The 24,525-nt window shown below is 42.5% G+C and overlaps 1 protein-coding gene across 1 annotated transcript in view; it reads right to left on the bottom strand.

The window, feature by feature from the left end:
* Window positions 1-18,287, bottom strand: part of LOC105567469 — a 46,129-nt gene extending 27,842 nt beyond the window's left edge. The window contains exons 1-7 of the mRNA XM_012022365.1: window positions 16,875-18,287; window positions 15,495-16,012; window positions 14,621-14,833; window positions 11,821-11,924; window positions 8,932-9,102; window positions 8,228-8,410; window positions 7,243-7,425 (exon numbers count right to left, since the gene is read on the bottom strand). Of these exons, the coding sequence (XP_011877755.1) occupies window positions 7,243-7,425; window positions 8,228-8,410; window positions 8,932-9,102; window positions 11,821-11,924; window positions 14,621-14,833; window positions 15,495-15,697 (1,057 nt within the window). The 5' untranslated portion in view covers window positions 15,698-16,012; window positions 16,875-18,287. The remainder of the gene's footprint in view (window positions 1-7,242; window positions 7,426-8,227; window positions 8,411-8,931; window positions 9,103-11,820; window positions 11,925-14,620; window positions 14,834-15,494; window positions 16,013-16,874) is intronic.
* Window positions 18,288-24,525: the final 6,238 nt, after the last annotated feature.

Below are 24,525 nucleotides of genomic sequence, written 5' to 3' on the forward strand. Positions count from 1 at the left end.
TTCTCGGGAGAGCCGGCCCTCGGGATAAGCCTCTCGGGACATGCAAGTGGAAATCCCGCGCGCCGAGTCCCTTTGTCCAGGACCGAACGCTCTTATCGGATCGCTCGCTGACCTGTTCGGTATTATCTTTCGCGCGAGCACACTCCTGCGGAGCATCCTCCTCGAGGATCCTCGCTCCTATCGGGGGAACTTGGAGGAAACTCCACGGCTCCTCGGCAGCATTGTGTCCAATTCTCCGCCCTTTCAAAGAGCGTTCCTCCTTATCTTAACCCAAGAAGGCTCCTCTTTTCAAGGATTCCCTCGGCAACAGCTTCCCGTCGGGGATCAAGCTCTCGGAGCGTTCTCCTCGAGGTAACACGACATGCTCCTCTCTGTCCTCGAGAGCTCTATTTTACCGAGAGACCCGCGTCAATCCGTCGGCGTCTCTCTCTCTCTTTCTCTCTCTCTCTCTGTCTGTCTCCCCGTCGCTCCGCGACGATCCTTCCGCGATGTGGATCGACTTTCCCCGCGGAGTCTACTCGGTGGCGATCCCTCGACTCGGTCCTGCTGTGACCTTGACGACGCGCTGACGGGGCGACCTGAGGTGCGGCGGGCAGGGCTCCTCTCCGTGGTCGCGCGTCTCAGGCTCGCGATACCCCCGCGCGTGCGTGGCGGTGATGCGTGATCGCGGGTAAGCGTGCGTGCGTAAACGTGAACGCGAGCTCTCCATTGATAAACAAAGGGCGGTCGGTGATGAGGGAGACGCGATGGAGCCACTCGGTATATATCAGGAACGCCGATGGCGACTGGAGGAGACTCCCGCTGGCATCGGCGGTTCACGTTGTGTTCCGCCACCGGTGAGGGAGACCTCGGTGAGTGCCGCGGTGGTGAGGGCAACGGCGAGCGAGCGAGCGAGCGAGCGAGAGAGGCAGGGAGAGAGAGTGAGAGGGGAGTAGGGAGGGGAAACCGTATTCCAGCGAGAAGGGAGGGAGTAAACAGGGCCAAGCGTTGTGTATCCCTTCCTCTACCGCGTCGTAGTCGTCGTCGTAGTCGTCGTCGTCGTCGTCGTCATCGTCGTCGTCGGCGATCCATCCCCGCTCTTCGCCACGTCGATGCGCCTCGTCGAAAACAAGTTGGCCGCTCTCTTGCCGCCCGCGATAGGTCGAACTAGACACGAGCGTGCGTGTCGGTTTCGCGGGAGAACGTAGGGACTGGGGGGGGAATCGATTTCGGTTGTGTGGGCGCGAACAGCTGAACGGGCCGCGGTAACACAGCTGTGTGCGCCGAGAGCGCACGGCCGGCTTCGTTAATTCTGCATAACAGGGAATTCTGTAAAATTCCGATGTCGAAACCCAACGAGTTTCCAACGTCAGAAATTAATAATGATCCCCGCCACGTCATCGGAATTCCTCCGGGAGCGGGGGCGAGAAAATTTTACAATTCCGCGGCCAGGATTTCGCGGCGGGTTGCGCGGGAGCTCCTCGTGAGAATTTGGTGATGAATTTTACAACGGGAATACGCAGTCGTCAGAATTTCTAAGGCTTAAATAGTCTACGAAGGGAGAGGAGTTTCCCTCTTCTTTGATGTCTACGCTCTCGATTACCCTTGGAGAGCGAAGAGGAAATTATTTTATTTTCCCTTTCATTTCAAGCGTAATAATTGCGTGTACAGGTGTACAGGTGTACAGATTTGCGGCATTACTGGGCATTCCTAGGCAGTACTAAGCATTTTTGGGCATTAGGCCTTGTTGGGGCATTCTAAAGATAAAATAAGATAAAATAGGATCATAAGATAAAGTAGTGCTCACTGGGCATTAGTGGTGCACATACAAGATTTCGGTCAGCGGTTTTCCCCTCGATTGGAAGCTAACGATAGTTATAAAATGTATCCAGTTTCTCCATTGCTACGTCCATACGCCAAACGTGTCAAGAGCCCGCGTGTATCCTATAATTTTACCTTTCGATCTATTAAAAACTTCAACCAGCATATTTCTCTGAAATGTCACGTCATCGCAACAGCGCCTTGCGACGTTTACTCGGAGAAATTAAGCAATTTCCCACAAGCAATTGCAAGTAATCTCCAACGGGCTCGATTGACTTCGATCAACTTCGCTTTAACAACATTTGAACAAAGTTCTCGTTTTCAGCAACAGATCGAGGCTACACTTTCACGAAGCCAACTCGAGCGGTGCAGCTGCGCTCTGTTGTTTTATTCTACTAACTCTAAATTTATCACCGAGGAAAGAGAGAGAGAGAGGGAGGGAGGGAGAAAGACAGGATAACTCAAAGGAGGGGACGGAAATATCCCCCACCAGTCCTGTCGCCTTTTACTCCCCTCAGGACCAAATCCGTTCACGTCTCTCTTTCTTCTCTTTCCTGCTCGCTCGCGCTCCTTAACGATGCACGGCACAGGGACGACGTTGCAGCTGCACGACTGCCGAATTACGTATGCATCTACCTTTCCCCCCCCCCCCTCCCCGCCCTCCGACTGCACACGCGGATGCGTCGCGCGAAACGCTCTCTTCTCGGAATGATGAATGGAAAATCCGATTTTATTTATCCGGAAATCGGGGGGAGGACCGTCCGCCATTTCGCATCGAAATGGATTTCCTCGGAGCGTGCAAAATTGGCTTTGTTTCGAGACCGATTGAAATGGAAGAGCGCGCTGTATTGAAGATCATTCCGTTTTATTGTTGTTTATCCATTTATTTTCGTTACGCGGCTATATTTTTTTTAGTTTCACTTAGCTCTATGTTCCGCTAGAAGATTCTCGCTATATAAACTCCGTAGCTTTCTCTGCTTCTCGCCCTGCCTCTCGTGCACTATAGTGTTTATAGAGATGCAGAATCCTTCGCCTGATATTGTAGGGAGAAAAAAAATATAACACAGCACCGCGAGAAATAAAACACGTGTATTGTATAGGGAAAGAAACTGCAGCTTGTTTCGCTAGATACCGTCGTTCGTGTTTAATGGAAACATTTATGTGCAATCGCAAGTATTTTTAACATCAGAAAATAAAGCTCCAATGTGACGTCATCGAAAATACAGTTGGGATATCTTATCATTACTACAAATAGTTCAGTAATATGTGTTTTAGCGCGCTTTGACTTATCGTTTTAACGAATGTAGATACGTTATCTTATCAATATAATTTCTTGTTAAAAAAATACTATCAAACCTAATTACTTCCTATTGCTCTGTTTCTCTCTCTTTTTCTCGTCTTCTCTTTTAACGGTAAAATATTTCATTTGCATTAAGTTTAAACGGATGCGACACGCATTTCTCCAAGATGATTTTCACTGTTTCTGTAAAATCCCTGGGAATGTGTTGTGCCTGTGGAAGATTAATTGGCGCTTCGAGAAATTTAGGTTTAACCACGTGCCCCTTTAAAGGGGCCTTGGAGAAGGAGCACCCGTTCCTTAATCTCCTTCGCGAGAGGATCTGTAGCTATCGCGTCCGAATGATTGTTTCTCGGAAACGAGGCAATCCGCCGGCGGAAAAATGGGGAAACAAGAATGGACGGTCTCGCACAGAACAACCCGTCTCTCTCGGCTCCTCGATTTTTCTGCCCTCTTTCTGCCCGGTTTCAGGCGCCGCGGGATGATATTTTACAAGCTTTAATTTGGGCCACAGCTGCCAGCAGTATCTCTCTCTTCCCGCTGTCGATGCTTCGGCGTGCTTGAAAATGTAATATCCAGTGCGAAATTTCCGCGCACGGTTGCAAACGCAGTTTAGAGACGGCGTTAGAATAGCTACGGCGTGAACAGGTGATGCGAGCATACGTAATGTAAACGAGAAGTAACGTAAACAAATATTCTCCTGCAGATTATGGAAAGGTGCGGTAACTTTTAGTACAGATGATAGGAAATACGCTCTCATAAGAAATACGGGAATCTCTTGCAAAAAGCAAGCGGTAAGGTGCAATATTTTTATCGAAACCATCGGAAGAAAGTACTTTCCAGAACAGATAGATGATGTGGAATTAGAATTAAACTGAATTTCTTTACAGCTCAATTAAGTTGATAAAGTTGCGATTTTAATTGTTGAGTCTCTTAAGAATTTTATGAGAAACGCAGTTATTTTTGTAGGTAAAATTAATAGTAGTCTTGCACGGTGTGATTATATATTTACGAGTGTTTTAAAGTTAATTTTGAAGTAAGGGACATTCGGCGACACGGAGCGCTCGGAAAGAACACGCCGTGTTGAAGAATGGAGCGAGGCGCTCTGCTGTTTATTCAGGCTGTGTTAACAATTTAATCGACCGACTCCACACTCGTTGATGACTAATGACTCGTTAATAATTAATCCTCATCGGGGCATTCCGAGCGATTTGTACGAACTGGCCGAAGAGAGAGAAACAGAACGCGAGATTAATTAGCTCAGAGATCGCGAGCGGGTGCGATGGTTCAATAGGAAGATCATTACGTTGACCTCGTGTTCGATATCGGCTGCTTCAATCCAGTTAGAAGGAGTACTTTGTATGTAAATCGCAATTTATATTCCGAATCGCCCTTTTGCCCCCGGGTCATCGGTTTTCAGAAACAATTCGCCGATATTTAGCGCAGACAATGAGATCTATCGCGAAAATTCAGCTTCAACTTGTTCACTAATGCAACGGCAATTCAATCTTCCAGCTTTCGTTATTCTTCTCAATTTCCCGAAACGCTTGTTAGACGAAAGTGAACCTACAAAACTTATAATCGCGACGAGACACCGGCTCCAAGTGAATTATTTTTCGCGAAAGGATCCATACAAGCGCGCGCTATGTACGTACATATCTAATAAAACTCTCATGCCTGATTCTCCCAATGCAGATTAACGTTGATCTCGGTTTAATTTACTTTTTCTAGTTTCAGGAATTGGAAAAAGATAAAAACTTAGTTAAACCGGGATTAAAGTTAATCTTCATGGATAGAAATGGGCATTAGGCCCGCTGCTATCAACGTCGCATAACTTTAACCTCGGCTCAATTCATTCTTTGGCTCCTTCTAAGGGGACTGAAAGAAACGAAGGCTGAATTAAGCTAAGTTTAAGCGACACTGATGAAACGGGGCCTTAATTCGCTTAATTTCTTAATTCGACGGAATGTTCTGGGTTAGTACCCGGTATTATTACTGTGAATCGCTCATTAAAAAGATATCAACGCTCAAGCAACACTGGGAGGTCGACAAAGTAAGCTTATTATACTATCGTAAAGAATTTCAATCAACAAGGACTGGAAGTTATAAACGAATTCGCACGTAATAACCTATTACCTGTTGGATGTCGCCGCAAGTCTCTTCACGTTCTCAAGTTCGAGTGGCGTTTTCCCGAAATGCGTTACGCGTGACGGGAGACGTGGGAGAAAAATTCTCAGGCTCGCTCATAACACGTATCTTTTTTCTCGCGTCCAAAGAGGCACGTGACGTCGAGACGACTGACTTGGCGCGACAACGGCGACGAAGACGACGACGATGTATGGTTGCCTTGGAGGACCCCCTCTGCCCTAAGACTCTCTTTCAGTTCGTCCTCGTCTCTCCCTCGTTCCCCTACCGCGAGAGAGAGAGGTGTCCCGCGTCCTCCCTTCCCCGAGAAAGGGTCCCCCCACCATTTTCTGCGAGGGGGAATGAAGCCCCCTCGATGAGCAGCCATGGGTAGTGATGGCAACTCCAACCCATTCGGACACCGGGCGAACAACACTCGAAATACGCGCGCTTTCGTACTTCAAGTCTAATCAAACTTCTCGTTTCAACCGACGTGGTTCACTCGGCGCGCGTCGTCGTTTGATTTTGTCTTGCTTTTTTTTTACTTGTAATTTGCGTCACTAACTTTTCGCATTTTTGCGAAATGACCGTATCGGTGAACGACTCTTAATAAATTTGGATAATCCAAATTTAGAAGCGACTATCGTTAAGATTGGACTCTCCCACGCCTTCTTCTCCGCGCTTATCTGAACTTACTATCCCTGTCCCCCCCCCAACATAAAAATTAAATTGAAGAGAGGATCCGTTTATATATTTGTACTTGTAATCCCTTGTACTCTCAGATATTTCAACATAAACTTTTCGCGGGACTTAAGATATTAAAGTCGTAATCCTTCCATTAAATAGAGAATAAATCTCGTGGAAAATTGGAAGCGATTTTGCATCCTGCTTGATTAGGCGATAACGAAAACCGGAGTAATGTGGACTTTCGTAGGGTTTCGACGTCATCACTAGCCATTGGGGGTTTCCGAGGAAGGGGCGTATCGATTGTCTCGCGCGTCTCGCTGTACATTGCGTGAATTCATATACGCGCGCGTGTATCTCGAATTAATCACAGGAAAGGACGCACTTTGCCTCTTAACAACTCTGCGGTTGTGGAATGTAGATAATATCGCGGAAGTACGGGAATAACGTTCGAAAAATTGCGAAAAAGACGGGAGAACGCGCTGTAAATGTACGATTCACATTTCACCGCTAAGCTCGCGCGAACTTCGGGCTCCCCTTATTATCAGCCGCGTTGAAATTTGCTTTCAACAATGTCCATTATATTCGCGAATTTAGCGCTGTTAAATAATGCGATAACGAGAGTCGCATGAAAATAGATTGCTGTGATTATTATACATTTTATAATGCATGTACTATTAATGGCATTTATAATAACAGCATTTATTAAATAGCGTTTCCCATCCCATCCGGGTGCGGCGCTTTTTAATTCCTACGATAAAATCCAACGATTTCATGAAACCCCTGAACGTTTAATGTTATTAATAAATAATTTCCCGCGCGGAATAAACGGATAGAGAATACAAATTTAAATATGACTTTGTGCACTTTACCGTACGCAATAAAGCGCATCGCTTCTGTGCGGCGAGCATGCGTTACTTTTACGTACACGGAAAAAAAAGATGTTGCATCAAGATCAGTGTAATTGAAATTAAATCGTTGAAACCACATTAAGGAATGAGAAACATCAGATAGTTGTCTGGATATTTAGTTCAATGCTTAAAATTAAAATCCATATCAAATACAATTGAGTGAATTATTTATGTTTGGCAACTTAACTTTTTAAAATTCATTTTTTCCGTGTACAGGTCTAAGTTGAATCTCATCGGGGGACGAAATATAGAATTTATCCCTTGCGTGTGTGTCGGATGTGTAAACTCTATAATCTCACACAATTAAACGTAATAAAACGTGTATTATATCGGCGCTCGCGGATGGAACAGAATGACCGATAAATAAAACAATATGAAATATGACGAGGAGAGATAATGTAATGAATTTGCCGGGCAAGTTCTTACCTACGCAGCCGGGTAACTCGGCGGCGGTCTCGTTCCATTTGCCATTTCTACACTCGAGCGTCCTTTTTCTCTCCCTGCTGTCGGGGAACACGCTGCCCGACTTGCATAGGAATGTCCGCGAAGTCAATGTACCGTTCGACACGTAACTTCCGTTCGGCGCCGAGACCTCCGGACAGCCCAGCACTGCAAACGGTTACTTCATTTCCATCTTGCCATCTCGATCTCAGTTAACGCCTCGTTCCACTTTAAAGTTACACGGCGATGTCTCGCCTCCCTCCCCAACCCCCTCAAAAATTTCAATTATAACCACCCCCGTGCAATTTCTGAACGGTAAACACACTAGCGAGCTATTAAAAGTTTTAATCGCCGAGATGGTTAATGAAGTGGCTGACGGCATTTCGAGAAACTTTTAAATTGGCGAAAAACTGGAAAAGCGCGGCGGAGATTCTGCGCTTAAAACTGGACTTCGTATTACTTTGATAATGTATCTCTGATACCCCAAGGTGTCGCGCTCGAACGTGAGAGAGAAGAGATTTATTAATAATCGCGCGCTCGGGGATAATGTCAGAGCGCGAGGAAATTGTAAATTCTGCCGTCGAAACGCTTTTCAAAGGGCAAACGTTTTATAACAAGCCGCCGTCGTGCGAAGCTTCTTGAGACATAAATTTAATATTGCCGAGGAGTCTCGAGCATCGATCGCGACGTTATCAGAAAAATATCATCCAATTTGGCCTCGGGGCGAAAAATTGAGAAATGCCGGCGGACGCGATGAATTTTAAATCCCAGAGTTCATCGGACAATTGTCCGAACGCCACTAATTAATCAGAACGCTAATTTTACGCGGATAACATGGCCGGCTTAATTTCGCGCGGACCTGGCGAGAGATGCTGTGTCCCCGCCGAGATTATTCCCGAGTTAACCGCGCGTGTTCGCGGCACTTTTCCTCCCGTGTTTTCGAGATCTCTCGTTTTTTTCCCCCTTTTACCTTGGTACTGCAGCAAAAAACCCCGGGCGTTGTAAAACCTCCTCGAAGCGACGAAATCCAGGGTCAGCTCGTTCGAGTCCGAGAGCACTTGCGCGCCCGCGACGGTGCCGCAGAACTCGAAGAGAGTGCTGCCGCGTTCCCGTGCTCTCACGATGTCCACGCAGCTTCCATCCGCGTTTGGACCTGCGAGCATTTATTCGCGGTGGAGTTTGTTTGCGGAAGAGGCCGCGTAAAATCGGGCCGGGCGCGGGGATGTTTATTTTTTCGGCGATCGACGGCGGGTCCCTTATAATCCGATCGGTGTCATATGTAGCGCATGTGTGCTGCCCGGGACGCCCTGTTTGCGTGGCAAACCGTGGTTACGCGTCGGCGAATCGCATCGTTATTCATTCCTACGGCTCGGTAAAGAGCTAAAGTGGATCGTTGAAACCGCGCGCGTTGAAATAAAGGCCGTAAATTTAAAGAAGAAATATACAGCGCTGTTTCTAATGTTGCCAGGGGCGACGTACATACGTGTATCCGCTTTATTTAAGCCCTCGAAAACTTTTCTTTATTTAAACCGCAAGTTATCTTCATCGCGGCGAGATTCGTCCGCCGCGAACGAGTTGGTCCCGAAATGCGAGCGATACAATTTTTATCAATTTACCTCGCGCTCCGGCGAAGAGGCTTCGGGGGATTGCGGGGTCGAAAACGCGAAAACTCACCACGGATATTCAAGTCGTGAAAGGTCAGGAGTATCCTCTGGCCCGGATACGTCGTGAAGACCCACCCACACGGTTCCCCGAGGTAGTACAGCGGATAACCCGGGGTGTGGATGTAACCGCCTTCGCCGATTACCTTCACGTCCTCATTGCAGTATGGCCTAACCGCAGCTTCTGCAATCGATAAGACATTAATCCTCCACGCGCGGTGGTACACTTGTACGGTACAGTGCAATTTTGTCTCGCGAAATGTGGTTTCGTGAAAATCAAGATTTACAGAGAAAATCGAAATTTATCTACCCGAAGTAAAATTTTGTACGCGTACCTGGTGCATAAAACTAGGTAGCTGTTACATATGTAAACGTTAAATTATTCCAATGAATTCCGGCGTATACGTGCGTTCGATAAATCGTGCTAATACAACGTGCTACCCTCCAGATGTCCGCCCTCTAATTAAATCAGAATTCTATCGTGACAAGAATTATTTTTCCGAGGGGGGACGGCGAGATCGGGCCGCGTTTCTGCCGCCATAAGGCCACCATTAACATCTGCATCCGTCGCGGTCCATTTGTCGTCGCGCGACACGATTGCACGGATCCCTTCGTGGCGCGTACTGCGGGCCAGGCGGCGAGGGTGTCCTTGCCCCAGTTTCGAGGAGCTGGGGGGTGCCACCTCTGGGTGGGGGCTAGATACGATAATAAGGGCGGCGGAGGGGAAATTTCGTCCTCCGACCCTCCCTCTTTCCCCTCCGCTGGCCCACCGGTGCGCGACGTCTGTGTGCGCCATTTCCGATATTCCGCCGACTGTGACGGCCCTCGCAAGGAGCGTTTTGTCCTGCTGTACGGTGAGCTTTTCGCTCGATCCGTCGATTCGATCGGGCGCTTATCTAATGAAACGCTTTGCATTCAATCGGGAGCGAGCGCCTCGAATTGTTCCCGATACCGACGCTTCGATACAATTCGGTTTGGTGAAACTTTCCTCGCGATTATTTACTCGGCATGGATTAGAAAAGAACTCACGGTAATGAAATTACTCAGTGAGAACAATATCGTGGCCTATTTACTCGGATAGTCCAATTACATGGTAATAAACGAATATATCTGATAAAGAACATGATCGGGCTCTAATTTTTCCATCAAATTTCATCAATAATTGCATTTCATCGGATAAAGGTATCCATCATTTAATCGGAAGACAAATTAACTATCGGAAACCCGATAATCGGTTTATTATAGTGGAAAGTTTTCTCACTGCTGAAATTTCCGAATTCAATGATTATTTTAACATCCAAAATTTGCATCAAGTTTATGAAAACATGGTTTCAATACAATTGTTAAATAATTCAGTGAATTACTGTTTTTATGTATATGCAAATGAATAATAATTTTATCATTATGCGTTATTCTAATGAATTATACCTCTTCAATATATGTTACATTCAATATGTACTCATACAAAGTTACTATATTACAGAATTATATATTATAGAAGCATTATCTCGACGGAATTGTAACAGATGCAGCGAAATCTATCGATCTAAAAGGTTGCAATGTCAGCGCACAAACATAATATTACGCGATAAGCGTAATATGGATAACTTGTGCACAGTTGACAAGTTTACGTTAAAAACAGATATCACATATCTAAAACGGTCCACTCAAACTTTTGTGTTAATTGAACATAATATGGATACGTTAAATGATCACGCTAATACTCTGTTAATATTTTAACACAAAATAAATGCAAGTCTCAAAATAATTTAAGATAAATTTTGTGCAAAATTAATATATTTTTAATGACAAAATAAATTTTATAAAACGTAATTTTCCAACTGTGTAACGCGAGGGGGAAACCGCTGACCAAAATCTAGTACACCAATGCCCACTATTGCTCAATGGGCATTTCCTTATCTTATTATCTATTTATCTTGTTTTATCTTATACCTTCATAATGCCCCAGCAAGGCCTAATGCCCAAACTGATGCCCAAATATGCCTAGTAATGCGGTTTCCCCCTCGTAACGGCTATAATGTATTCTAGCGCAATTTCTCGTCTTTCACGGCGCAGAAGTTTTCATTTATTTCGGGAGACGGGACTATAAATCGAACAATGAACAGCTACAAAAACGTCACGCTCCCCTCGCGAGGGAGCTTCCGCGGTGCATGCGATTCCATAGAATGGCGGGATTACATGCCCTTCCCGTGGCATCAGCGTCGCGCCCGAGCGCGTTGCGCATTGTGCGCGCGATCGGCCACGGCGTTTCTTGTCCCTTCGGTAGAATTTCAGCGCGTATGCCGGCGATCCCACGGCCAATAAGGATCATCGGCATCGTCGACAGCTGGCGGACTACGGCCGACGGCGAGATAGAAATCTGAGGCCGATTTCGTCGGACGTGCGGCACGTGACGTGCCGTGCATTTCTCCGCCTCCGCGTGACCTGTGCGGCCCCGGGGCGCTCGCTCTATCGAGCCCCGCTAGATCATCGATTGCGCACGCCCGAATATCGATCGGCGGAGAAATAGACCCTGGCCTTTCCGCTGATAAATAAAGCTGGATTCGTGATACCGCGAGTACCCTGTGTCGCGCGAAAACCGGAGCTGTAGTCGGTTTCGTTATGAAAATCGGGGGGGGGGGGGCGATCGCTGTTCAGAGTCGACAACAATCGAGACGAAATCTAATTTGGAGATACATTTTTAAAGCTCGACACAATTCGGAGGAAATTTAAGACGATTGAAGAAAATTGGAAATACTCCGGAGTTGGTAGAAATTACTGGCTTAATATTTCAGTTTACCGAGACTGTTTGTATGTATATGTCAGTGAGGTCTGTTTTCTTACAATAGATTTCTAATTAAATCGGGTTTTAATATTATACAATTATTGAGAATACACGTACCTGGTATGCAAGCGTACTTTAATGAAATTCCACCTGGAATCCAAGAATGTGCTGCTGGACGATCGGCAATGAGATTGTAGCGGCAGTGTTTCTGACCGGAGCACCTGCAACCCACAGTCGTATTAAATAAATAATAGAGTAGATTTTTAGAAAAGTGAAATATGATTGGACGACCATTTCGTCACATTAAGGACCGGTTGTTTCAATCTTTCGGTAAATTAACCAATAGTTAAATTATATATACCCAGCGAGAAATGACTCGTCGATCGATGTCGAAACGGTGTCAAATTGACGTCGATTCGACATCAATCGACGCATCGTGTCTCACTGGGTATATCTTTGTTTCGTTTCGAATTAAACAAAGATAGGCCCGGTTGTTTCAACTTTTTGATAAGCTAATAGTTAAATTATACATATGTTTTTTCTTCAAATTAGACAAAGAGAGATATACAATTTGACTATTAACTAGCTCACCAAGAGGTTGGAGAAACCGGCCCATAGACATACAATTTAATTATTAGTTAGTTTATCAAAGGGGTTGGAAAAATCGACCCTAAGGGCCGATTGTTCCAACTTCTTAGTAAATTAACTAATTAGTACGTCTTTGTTCTTCCTTTGAATCAGACAAAGATGGACATATAATTTAACTATAAGTTAGTTTACCAAGAGGTTGGAAAAACCGGTCCTAAATCTAACTATTTGTCGCACTGAAGCGCTTGAAAAATGTATCTCGTATACATACTTCATTTCCGCGTGAATAAATTGCAGTTTACGCGAGGTTTCGCTTTTGGATACTATCGATTATCTGACAGTCGCCAATTAAATAAGCGGCGTCGGTCATTAGGGGCTGTGAACGCGCTGACAAAAGCAACCCCCCCCCCCCCCCCGGGCTTCTTCTGGGGGGATGGAATTTAGGGGAGGGGCCGGGATTGTTGCTGCGCGATCTTTGTTGCTCGCGCTTGAAAGCAGGAGTGAATAATGGACGAGGGTGGATTTTCACCCCTTTTAAGAGGCCTCGCTGCCTCGCCCCCGCTACGTCAACCTCTTCTCGTCGATTTTATCGGTCCCCGGGCGGAAATAAAAGGGAAATAACATTTCACCCACGCTCGCCCTTGCGAGGAATCTCTTTGAATTTTTTAGACCCGCCGGCCGCGGCGGATTTTCAAATTGAAACTTGTGGTCCCGCGCCCGATCGTTTCTCTTGGGTAACGATAAGTCATCCGTTTGGCGATAAAATCGATAAGACTGTAAAGTTCAGGTAATGTCTCTGGAAAATTGCAACGAGGAAAATAACCGCTTTAACTGAAATTTAATAAAGAAAATGCAGGCGAACTAATAACGATCTTAATTATGCCCCGGAAATAATTGTAAAGGAAATGCATGTGGATATGTGAGATTTAATTATTATTTAATTATTACCACTTTAATTACGAAGGAGATACGCGCTCTTCGTATTAACGTTAATTTCATTCTTTTCTTTCGTCGTTGTTAATAAATTACAATTACTCATTACTTTTCCGTTTTTAATTCAAACAACTTGATATATTTTATTCTTTCGCGCGCGAGAGAAAAGGAGAGAGGTACAATCCCGGGGGTTTTTTTTTCTTTCGAATATAAATGAGACGTTCCATTTTTCCACGAGGAGCTCGGTGCAATTTCAGCGATGCAAAATTTACATCTCTCGCATTGCCATCCCCTATTTGCGGAATTCCCGGAGCGTGATGCTGTTTAAACGTAGGGGAAACCATTTAGCGGAGATCGTTTCTCCTTTGGTGATCATTTGACGTACGTTCCAAGGGAAAAGAGAGAGGGTGGGCAATTATTGCTTCAGGAATGCTTTTACCCCGCACATCAAACGTCGAGATTTTCACTCTCGACCCTCGGCGGATCTCGAGTGCGCGACGAGCGGCGGATAAAAACGGCGAGTGTATATCGGAGGCGAGATGGGGATGGCGATCGAGTGGCTTAACTGCATTTCGCAATAATGACTTTGCAGAGATCGTATTTCCGAAATATTTCTGTAGTAGCTTTGTTATTTTTTTATCCGCCTTTTGCATGTCTCTTTGCATGTCTCTCGCGCAATAATTATTTCAACCGTCGCTATTAATTATCTCGTACTTTAATTACGATTTCCTTGACGATTTCGATAAGTTTTGCCTAATAAAATATTTTCAACGACGTTTAATATAACGCGTTACGCATAATATGTTACTTCCTTTACAAATCTATAAAAATTATTTACGGCCAGATATTTATTCCAGTTATTGGTCGCATTTTGTTTATTAGAAAACTGTTTTCGCGCGAGAGAAAATGCTTGGGCAAGGAGAATTTAATCGCTTGTTTCAGTATTATTTTGTTGATCAGTTACGGCCTTAGTAAGAGTCTATTACAATGTTTGCAGTCGGGAGTAAACGCTCGGAATAAGAGATTGTTCTCTGGGACTGCGGTCTACCTCAGACTTTGCCCGTAACCAAACACTATCTTGTCATTGAATACTTGTGTCAGGAACAGAAGTCCGATATTACCAGCGAGTATCGTGAAAATTCTATCTAGCTGGCGAATCGTAAATAAAAATTATTTTCAAGTCAAAGCCGTGGCTGCAATTGGAGAATGCGATGCTGACGTAATCATTTTTTAAAGATTCGAGAAAATTACTCCAAACATGATTTGCTTACGGGACTAAATTAAACGAGTTTCTGGAGAATTTTATAGATTTTTCTACTTTTAAGATCAGTCGTCTAAAATTCAGAAACAATGCCAGAGATCTACCATTATATTTAGCCGAACAAAATAAATCTACCTGTTGTTCAAGGATGGCCTGATATCAATAATGTCCTCCTCGTCATCGAGAATGTAGTTCCCTTTGAGCCCTTTCGCGTTCGTCCAGCGTCGCGTGCTACCTTTGTTCGTCCACATTTTGAGCTCCTTCAAGCTTTTCGACTCGTCTTGACAGAGCTCCGTATGATTCGCGTGGTATTCCGCCTCCAGAATAAAAATGAACGCTTTCAACGATCTGCAAGCACGATATTAGATTGATGCAACTCAGCGTGTAATTTGAGAAGCGGATATCAATAAAAGAAATTTAGTTATCACGAATTAAAACATCAACTTGACATATTCTTGATCATCGTCTTCGGTGTCAAGTTATTAATGTGAGCGCGCGAATGTTTCATAAGATTTCTCAACGGTTGGTCTCGCGAACTTTGATACGCATTAATATTGTAAGTCGTCTTTAATAAGTTCGCAGTAGAAATATATTTGATCCTTTTTTCTTACGTTCTTTCTTGGATAAACGTTAAATTTTTAGCCTGCCAGTTTTTAATAATAGACTAAAAAAACTATTTACCTATTATTTAATGTATGTTGTTTTGCGCAGAAACGCTATTTTTGTTAATTAATTTTCTTCAGAAAGTTTACGTGTTAATAGATTCACAGTGGAAAATACATCGGTAAATTATAAAGGTACTATATTTTTCAAGCGTTATAAATAAATACGGGAGTTGTAATATTTCGACAAATATTACAAATTCCTGTTCACGAATAAATGATATATGATGCGATCCGCGTGGCACGCAAATTTAATCTCCTTGTCGCGAGGTATTTTTATAACGAACTAGAAATCCGAGTTTCTTAGAAGTTTTTCTCGAAGGGCACGATAAAAAACGCTGACGAACCTGCACGTCAATCTGAGCACATCGTGGGAGCACCTTTGTTCCTGGATCACCTCCATGTATCCTCCGTGCAGTTTCACAGCTTTCAGAATTCTGCCGAAAGGCGCTTGGGTGGTGGCGATGATCCTGGACGAGAAACTCGCCGCGAACGTCATAAGCAGCAGCATCAGGAGACTCGTCAGGGTCGTCGCTGCCGGCCACGCCATGATGGTTGATCATCACAGTGACCTGAAAGTCTTCTCGCGAGCCTCGTCTTCCGAAAGGGCCTAAAATTAGCCCTCGAGTACCACCGCGTTCCGATAAGCGAAATCTCTCTCTTCAGAAGGTAGACGCGCGCTTTCCTTTCGCCTCTTCAAGTTCTCCCACGGCCACTCGAATCGCAGCTCTGCCATCCGGAGGTCGATGACCTCTCGCCCTTCCCGCGAATTCGGTCCGATATTACCCTCTCGGGCCCCAGATAACCGCGAGTGAGGTTGAAGGGGGAATTTTTAGTAGCTGCGAATATTTTCGTGTACTTGTACCTGCGAACAAAGTACATCACTTTTATATCATTTGTACTCTAAAGTTAAATTCTCGTGTAGATAGAAGATAATGACGCTTTATCAAGTTAATGGAATTTTGTTTAACTGACAGCGAAAATAATTTAGTCGAGATTGTATTTCTAGAATACTCCGAATCTGACAAGCTGTCTAAATGCAAAATGGATCTGGTTGTGTTAAAGATAAAATGTGTACCGAAAGGGGGGAAAGTGTATTCGTCGGCGTTATTAGAGGTAGATTACTTTGCGAGCTTTCCCATTGAATGCGTTGAATCTTTAAGGTAGACCCAGGTCAAGAACTTAGAGCTGGATGAATAGATGCAGAAGACGGTGGGATAAGGGGGGGAGGAGATGAATCGTACGAAATTATGACGGTAAAAAGTAAGAAGTATAAAAAGAAAAGCGAACTTCTGGAACCGTGCCACAAGCACGGAAAAAAAGTATTAAGTAAGCTTTGCAATTTAATAGCTTACTGTACGAACTATTTTTATCCGAGGTGGCAGTTTCGAATACAAAAACTTTTTAAATATTAACCGCGACTGTCATTGCACGTTACAGTCGGTCAGTTTCTCTTGTTAATATAAACTATATTTTTATAACTGTCACGATGTTTTTATGCCAAAAATTCTATAGCATTACATAGGCTACTAATGATTAAATGATTAATGTATGACAATACTGATGACTACCTTAAGTTAATACAAAGATACTAATATAAAGACGTTTTTCAAATAAAAATTTTAACTATATTATAAATTACATTATATATTAGAATTTATATATAAATTTACCGGTTAAAAAATTTTAATTTTGAAGTGTAGCAGTTGACGCAAGTCGAGACTTACCCTCGGTTCGTGAGACTAGCCAGAGATCGGCGTCCCGTCCGCCGCGCGTCACGAAATCGCTCTGCAAACGATATTCTTCGATCTGGCGGTTCTTTCGATCGTTCTCCCCCTTATTTTTGGCCGCCGACCGACCTCTTAACTCTTCCTCCGCGATAGTGTGTTTGTTGTTGAAGTAAGTGGCCCCCGTCGTGATCAATCGGCCACGGCCAAGTTCCAAGAGCGGCCACCGAGGAGACAACAACGGCAACACGGTTTCCCTCGGTTTCAGGTTTGGTGCCTCAAGGACGAGGATTAGAATAGTACGGATAAACGATTTTGTATTTAGGCACTCGCGGATGACGAAACGCGTTCTGAATTCGCTTTGAAGGAAGCACCTAATGTGCCGAATGCTCGATGATTAATTGCACTTCACAGATCTACTCGCTTTCCACTGATTAATGGATACTCAGTTATTTTTTATGCGTCTATCGAGCGTATTAACGGGCATTAAATGCTGATAAATCAATTTTGTTCGATACTAAGTACGTCGATCGATTGATTCCGATTAATATTTATTATATGCACGGCCGCGACTGATTCGATTGATTCTGATCAATGTGTATCAGGTCAGTTTGCTATTTAATTGACTGTGGTTAAATGCATCACGTGCTGGTTAATCAACTCGAATTTGCATCGATTCTAATTAGATGTACCGGTATTGATTGTGTATTTCTGAGATACTGAATTGGAAAATTTGAAGTCAACTGTCATCAGACGTTGGTATCGAAGTCTTTCCAGTTCCACTCTTCAGATATCCTTTTTTTTTATTAACACTTACGCGTTTCAAGACTAAATTTTTATTTGATTCCGCTTAAAACTCGACGCAAGGAAAGAAATATATGTCTCCAAAAAATATACGCGACATAACGTCAACGAATCTTCTTCTTTTAATGTATACAGTATCAGAAAATATTCGCTCTGATTTTCGGAAATTTTAACAGCATAAAAGGCAACACGGTTTTGTAAAATGTTTTGTAAAATGTTAAAAAAGTAACACTACTCCTGGAACACAATACTGGTTAGTACATTTAGCTTCACGAACACAAGAACGCAACACAGTTCGAAGAGTATAATGCTCTCATTTCACTTATGTACAAAACTATTTTAATATTGCTCGAACGACACCGCTCGAATCACCATTCGAAATATATTAATACCTAGTCTAATACAGTCGTTATTCGAAAAGCATATCTTCAACACTGTCCAAACGTTACACTTGTTTGATTAACTCAGCTTATCCTGGCACTGCTCGGCGTATCAGGTTTCGCAACTAGAAAAGTATTCCTTTCAACGCTGCCACTGGACGGCACGTTTGTCGGTCCCCGCTTTAATATCCACCGGCGCGAGTTTGTAAATCGCGGCGAACACCCGCTCGCGTCGACGATTCGTTGGCGTATGGTGCCGGGCCAGCCTGATGATGCCTGGCCTGCTGCTACTCCGCAGCCATTGATAGACAGTCTAAGCCGTGAATTCAGCGACGACCAGCCAGCCAGCCAGCCAGCGAGCAAGCAGCCCGGAAGCGGCCGGTGGTAGTTTCGGGGGGGGGGGGAAGCTACCCTACTACACGCGTGCAGGGACCTCTCGGGGGTCCTGCGTACCCCTCGTGCCGTGAATCCGTACCCCCGTGCCACGGGCGCCGGTTTTCGCGCTCTGCCCCCTCGTTCGATTCGCTCGTCCCTCCGCTTTTGACGCCGCGCCGCGCCGGTTCTCTTTCTTCTTCATCGACGTTGATCCGGGCAGCTGAAGCCGGCAGCTGAAGATTTTCGGGTTTTCACGAGGATCGCGTGGAATAAGGTGTCACGCAGAATCAACGCGAAACAGTAGAATCGAAAAGTAAATCCGCACACCGATGTGATTGATATTTAATTGCTGCTCGAATCTCCGTTGAGCGTTCTTTGAAGAATTTCATTGTATCGATACTTGAAGTTTGAAGAAAAATTCGTGTCGCTGATTGCTTTAATAATAGTCTCATTAAGATACGTGTTTATCCCCGAGTTTTTACATTTGAAGAATAAAAAATGATGATGCATAAAAGCACATTTTTAAAATAAATGATCAGCTAATTTGCTTAAAAATAAATTAATTGAAATTGATTTGAAATTGATGAGAAACAGTGAAAGTTAAATCTGATTTAATTTAATTGAGAAAGTTTCTAACGCGATTACCTAAAGTTTCGGAAAAGTTTCTTATCTTTTATAAATCTATTACGCTGTCAGCGATAATTTCACGGGGAATCTCTTTCCTAAATATCCACATTTTCGAAAGAAATGGTTTATTTGCCGGGGGAGGAGGGGTTGGTTACTCTCTCTCTTCACTATTGATTGTATCTTTCTCGGTCCCGAAAACCGAGCTCTATTGTCCGATCTAGAGATTTGATCATCATGATCGATCCATTGTAATCGGCACGCGCGTACTAGTAACCGTGCATCTGCATCTCCGCGCGACAGAAACCGTCGAGCTTCGTCTCGTTTCGGATGTACACCGGTTGCCATCGATCTCCATTGTCCCTGAATCGAGAAAGGCGCCTTGAGATCATTTTCCTCGGTGAGGAATAGGATCGCGATACGCGAGAAATTGCATCTGCCGCTACTGAACACGTGCTACGGTCGTTCGTCATCCTTTCAAGAGGGAAACCCAAGTATAATCGATAGATAGTCAATTTAAAACAAACCTTTTTTATAGCATAACGTTATACATTTTCCGTGGATACCTTACGTTATTTTATTAAACACTTTAGTGTGTAAGACGTTATTTTCTATTATTTTTATTGTAACTAAAGGGATCAATTCACGAATCAATTTTCTTTCAACAGGCACGTGTATTTGTCGCGAGTTTGACAACCTATTTTGTAGAAAATGATTTTTTTGATGGTTTATTTTAATAATGCAAGAATATGAGACAATATTTGGAAATAGGAATTCTAGTAGCACACACACACACACACACACACACACACAATATGGATAATCATAAGTTAAATAACGGTTTATAACGTATTAACTTAAAAATAACCATTTATTTTTTATAAAAGATATATTTGAGACGTTTACCTTAATTGTTCACTTAAAGTATCTATAACATGTGGCGATCGATGGCACAGAGGATTGTGCGCTGGTCTGGTAATCCGAAGACCCGGGTTCAAAACCAAACAAAACATTGTTGGTTTTTCGTTCGATCGCCATAGAGAAGTGGATGTAGAGAGAGGTGTTATAAGAGGTTTGGGCACGTTCCTTCAAAAACGCCTTGTAACCCTAAGGGGAATCAATAAAATGTATCTACATCTACGACATACATTTGCTACCTCCCGCACGATCAGTGCATCAACGAAATTATCCCGGCAAAAGTTCACGTCAAGATACCCCATATTCGCGGGTATTAGCACAACCTGTAGATCAACGAAATTATCCCGGCACAAGTTCACGTCACGAAGACATACATTTGCTACCTTGCAATGTATGTCTTCGTGACGTGAACTTGTGCCGGGATAATTTACTTGTTCAGCAGGTTGTGCTAATACCCGCGAATATGGGGTATCTTGACGTGAACTTTTGCCGGGATAATTTCGTTGATGCACTGGTCGTGCGGGAGTTAGTTTTGTTTCTAATTGCTCGATATTAGTGATTGAATATTTAGATTAAGGTAAAAGTGTTGCTCACATTGCCCAATTGAAAAGTAAGCCTTAGTAGTAAAAGATTTTTAAGATCATGTGTGCATTAAAATTGTTTTGTTTCTATGATTTATGTATATGCGTATAAATACACGCGCGCACGTGCATGCACGCACAAGCCCACACACACACTCACACGCACACGCACACGATAACGCACACTCACACAACATACGTTATTTATAGAGTGATATAAGTGTATAGTTACACATTGAATTCTATTTTGCAAAATCTGAATTATGCATCGTCGACAATGGCTTTTGTGGTAACGGAAGGTATAATAAAAAACTAATAATGTTTATGATGAATTATATGATTGCGTTTTTTTATAGCTATTTTAACCGATACTAAACCACGAAATAACGTGTGAATCGATCCACCCTCGGATCGAGAAACCGGACCGAGAACCCTTGCACGCTGGTGCTGAAAATTAGATCGACATGTGCGGCCGGTTACGGCTCGTTTAATCCACAGACTCAATAGAAGCTTAGTCAAATTGCATTTCTAATTCCCTCATTTCATTTTTCGCTGCACGCTTGAAAAATCGCCCTGACACTTCCATCCGTTTCGCTCCAATAAGATTTTATTGACCAAACATGATCGGCGGTTAATTTTTGTACAAATTGATAATAATGATTCTCGCAAAAGAGTTGATCCAAATTCTAAAATTATCCTCATAATGCCATAGCTATCATACGAACGTTGAAATACTGAAATCAATTTAATTCCATTTACAAATTTATTTAGACGCGATTTTAATTTAATCTGCGAGTTTTTTTGCCTTTAGTTTAACTTTAATTTTCTTGAAAAGTCATAGACTTGCAATAAGAGCAAACTATTTTCCTAAAAATGCATTTAAAATCTTTACAGATATAAATCGTGTGAATTCATGACAATCTATGACTCTCGTGCGATCCTTAACAGGATCATACGCTACGTGCACATTCGTTTTGTAAAGGGGCTGTCCCTCCCGATCGATCAGCTAAGGATTATGTATCGAGTTCACGTAAACTGTGCAACAAGCACGATTCATTTGTGTAAACTTCTATTTGTGGTACTTCCGCGATTTAACTTACGTGCTTTCTATTTTTATCATCTCCAATGAGGTCAATTTGACGTAGTTTATTTATATACCGCACAATTTCTGGCCTCAAGAATAGTTAACGGGCAAAACTGTTTTTAAAATGTCCCAAAATGATCGGAATTATGTGAGAACTGTCGAGGATTGTCGAAAAGTCGCGCGAAACTGTCTGTGCCGCATAATAGGTTAAAAATGTGGAATGTAGCTGTTCAATTTAAAAATTAATTAAAAATGACGAGCGGAACTCTCGTTAAATTTGATCAAGAATTATAGAACTGTCCTAGAACTATAAAATTCTGTAGTTGAAATGATAGGAAAATTTCTACCCTTTATTTATATTTTTTCTTCTTTTTTGTAATTTCTTCATCCGTAGTCTTGAATGACACGCCATAAAAGCGCAAATCGAAAATAAATGACCCGCTTTATCTTGCTTCTGCAAGACATCACCACTTGTTGAAGAAGTCGGTAGGGTGAGTCGGGCGAAAGGACTCTTGGAATAATTTTAGTGCGATCGATGGTTACTTGTCGGTGTTTTTTTGGCCTGCAAAATATAACAGAGCGCGGGAGTGTTTGAGCTTTCGTGCATTTCTTCCTTCTTGCGTTAAACGCTATGTCTAAATCCCACGCCGGATGAATGACGCAAACGAAAACAAGCTCTGTTCTTGTCTGCGAGGCAAAGCAAACGCTTCGCATTCGCGAAACTTACGAAGCGCGTGAAAAATTTTAATGTGAAGCAAAAGTCCGTTTTATTTGCTTTTTCTTTGAGAAAATGAGGAAGCAACGAAGACTTCCAGCAAATAAACGAATAAAGTTGTTTGAAAATATCTGTCGCAGAAACGGCAGTGTCAGATATTTCGTAATAACTTTAATTATAAAAGCAAATCAATTACGATCACACAGTTGCTACTGAAAATTTAGCGTATTTAATAAGAAATAAACCTACACACTGTTACATTATTTACGAATACTGTCGACAGAATACTTTATTTGATTTTTATAAAGTTTACAAACTATATGAGATATTCATTATTTTTGTAAAATTGCGACATATTTTAATACAAGGTTTATAAATATTCAATTACGTTACCTTTTTATGCCATTTGTATTAATATTTAAATTGAAAACGAATGAAGGAAAACACTTGGGAGAAACATGGTAAAATGAGAGATTGATTTTCGTGAGAAATATTTTATTCAATTTATTAAAATAATTTTATTGAAAAATAAAAACCAGTACTATTTTCAATTACTATATTTGTGAAGATCACTACAGACGATTTATAATTTACAATACGTCAGAATTTCGGACAGAACTTTATTTATAGTTTTATATTTTTGTATGTATGTCAAATTTATATTTTCAGTTTTGTATAAATAATAAAAACGAGAGCAATATATTACTCTAAATAAAAAATAATATAATATAATAATATATTAGTTTGAATTATATTTGTAAAGATTACATTGAACGATTTATAATTTATGTCAGAATTTAGGGCAGAATCCCATTTATAATTTTATACTTATAATTTTACATTCTAATATACATTTTATTGCATTTTGAATCCTGACTTGTGAATTGTAAATCGTCTAAAAATAAAGGTGTCTTTGAATAGACAGGCTGCTTATCTGCATGAATAAAAATCTGAAACAGAAATAATTTGAGAAAGGAGCGTAGTATTCGGCGTATGTACATAGACTTTAGCTGCGCTGGGCTTCGCAGATCTGAGGCGTCGGAGTGCTCTTCCTCTCTTTCTATTTTATTCTCCTCTCTCGCTCACTCTCATGCGAGAGACACCTTAGATTTGCAATGCCGAATGTAACTTTTGTGTAACACTGTTTACGTTCAGGCGATAAGTTGCCCAGCATGTGGTGAGTGTTTATTTCTCGCAGCGAGCCGTTGCTGGCGCGCGCTCTGACCTTATCATTTGCATCGCGAAGCTCAAAGCAGGTAGATAACAGTGCGAGTCGCTTCGTTCGCCGCATCATTACATCTCGAGGTGAGAATTGCGACGGACGTCGTACATTGAGATTTCTACCAGCAATTATCGGAAACGACAATTAATCCGCGCGGTTCCAAAAGTCCCGCGAGTGTGCGCGGAAGTTGAAGTAATGGCCATAGATATTGGAATATTTATCGATCTTGCTTTATTTATTACAAAAGCAGGCAGCGGATTGGTAGAGTGAACGAGACGTAAAAATTATCGCATCGCGATTTATTGTGGAAAGATGACTATTTCTTGAATCTATTCTCGAACGCGTGTCGCAACACGGTTAGAATATTTCACTGATTTTGAACTTGCTGTTTCGCCAGGTTCGCGTTAAAAGTGCGGAGTAATACGCGAGTGAGGGAACGAACAGTAATACATTAATCTGAACGCAAACCCGATATACTCGTCTAATGAGATTTTTACGATTAAAATCGAGTCTTACATGTGTTTAAAATATATTTTGGAAATTAATAATTAAGAAATACATCAGCATTAAAATAACTTGTAAAAATTAATGGAAATTATTTGGCTTCATTAATACTTGGTGGAAAGTCCCCTATCATGAGATGGGCTCCTGATATGAAATAACAGGGTTTCTGCTAAATTAATAGGCATCGTCCATTGGTTTCATGGCTAATTTATTAACCCTTGAGTGAAATCTGTTTAGTGAAAAATCTATTGTTAGATCACGCAATCGTTGCGAATAAAAATTTGTGATTAAAGTTTTGATATTGAAAACCTGCTGTCTCATATTAGAAGCCTATCTCATAATAGGAGGACTTTCCTCTGTTAATATTTTTAACTAACAATTAAAAAGTATAAATAAGTATACAGTTGTAACTATTCAACCAATTGTGTCTTACCGTTGTGTGTA

Source organism: Vollenhovia emeryi, unplaced genomic scaffold (genome assembly GCF_000949405.1).
Source record: "Vollenhovia emeryi isolate VEMERY1.0 unplaced genomic scaffold, V.emery_V1.0 DF939137.1, whole genome shotgun sequence".
Taxonomy (NCBI): domain Eukaryota; kingdom Metazoa; phylum Arthropoda; class Insecta; order Hymenoptera; family Formicidae; genus Vollenhovia; species Vollenhovia emeryi.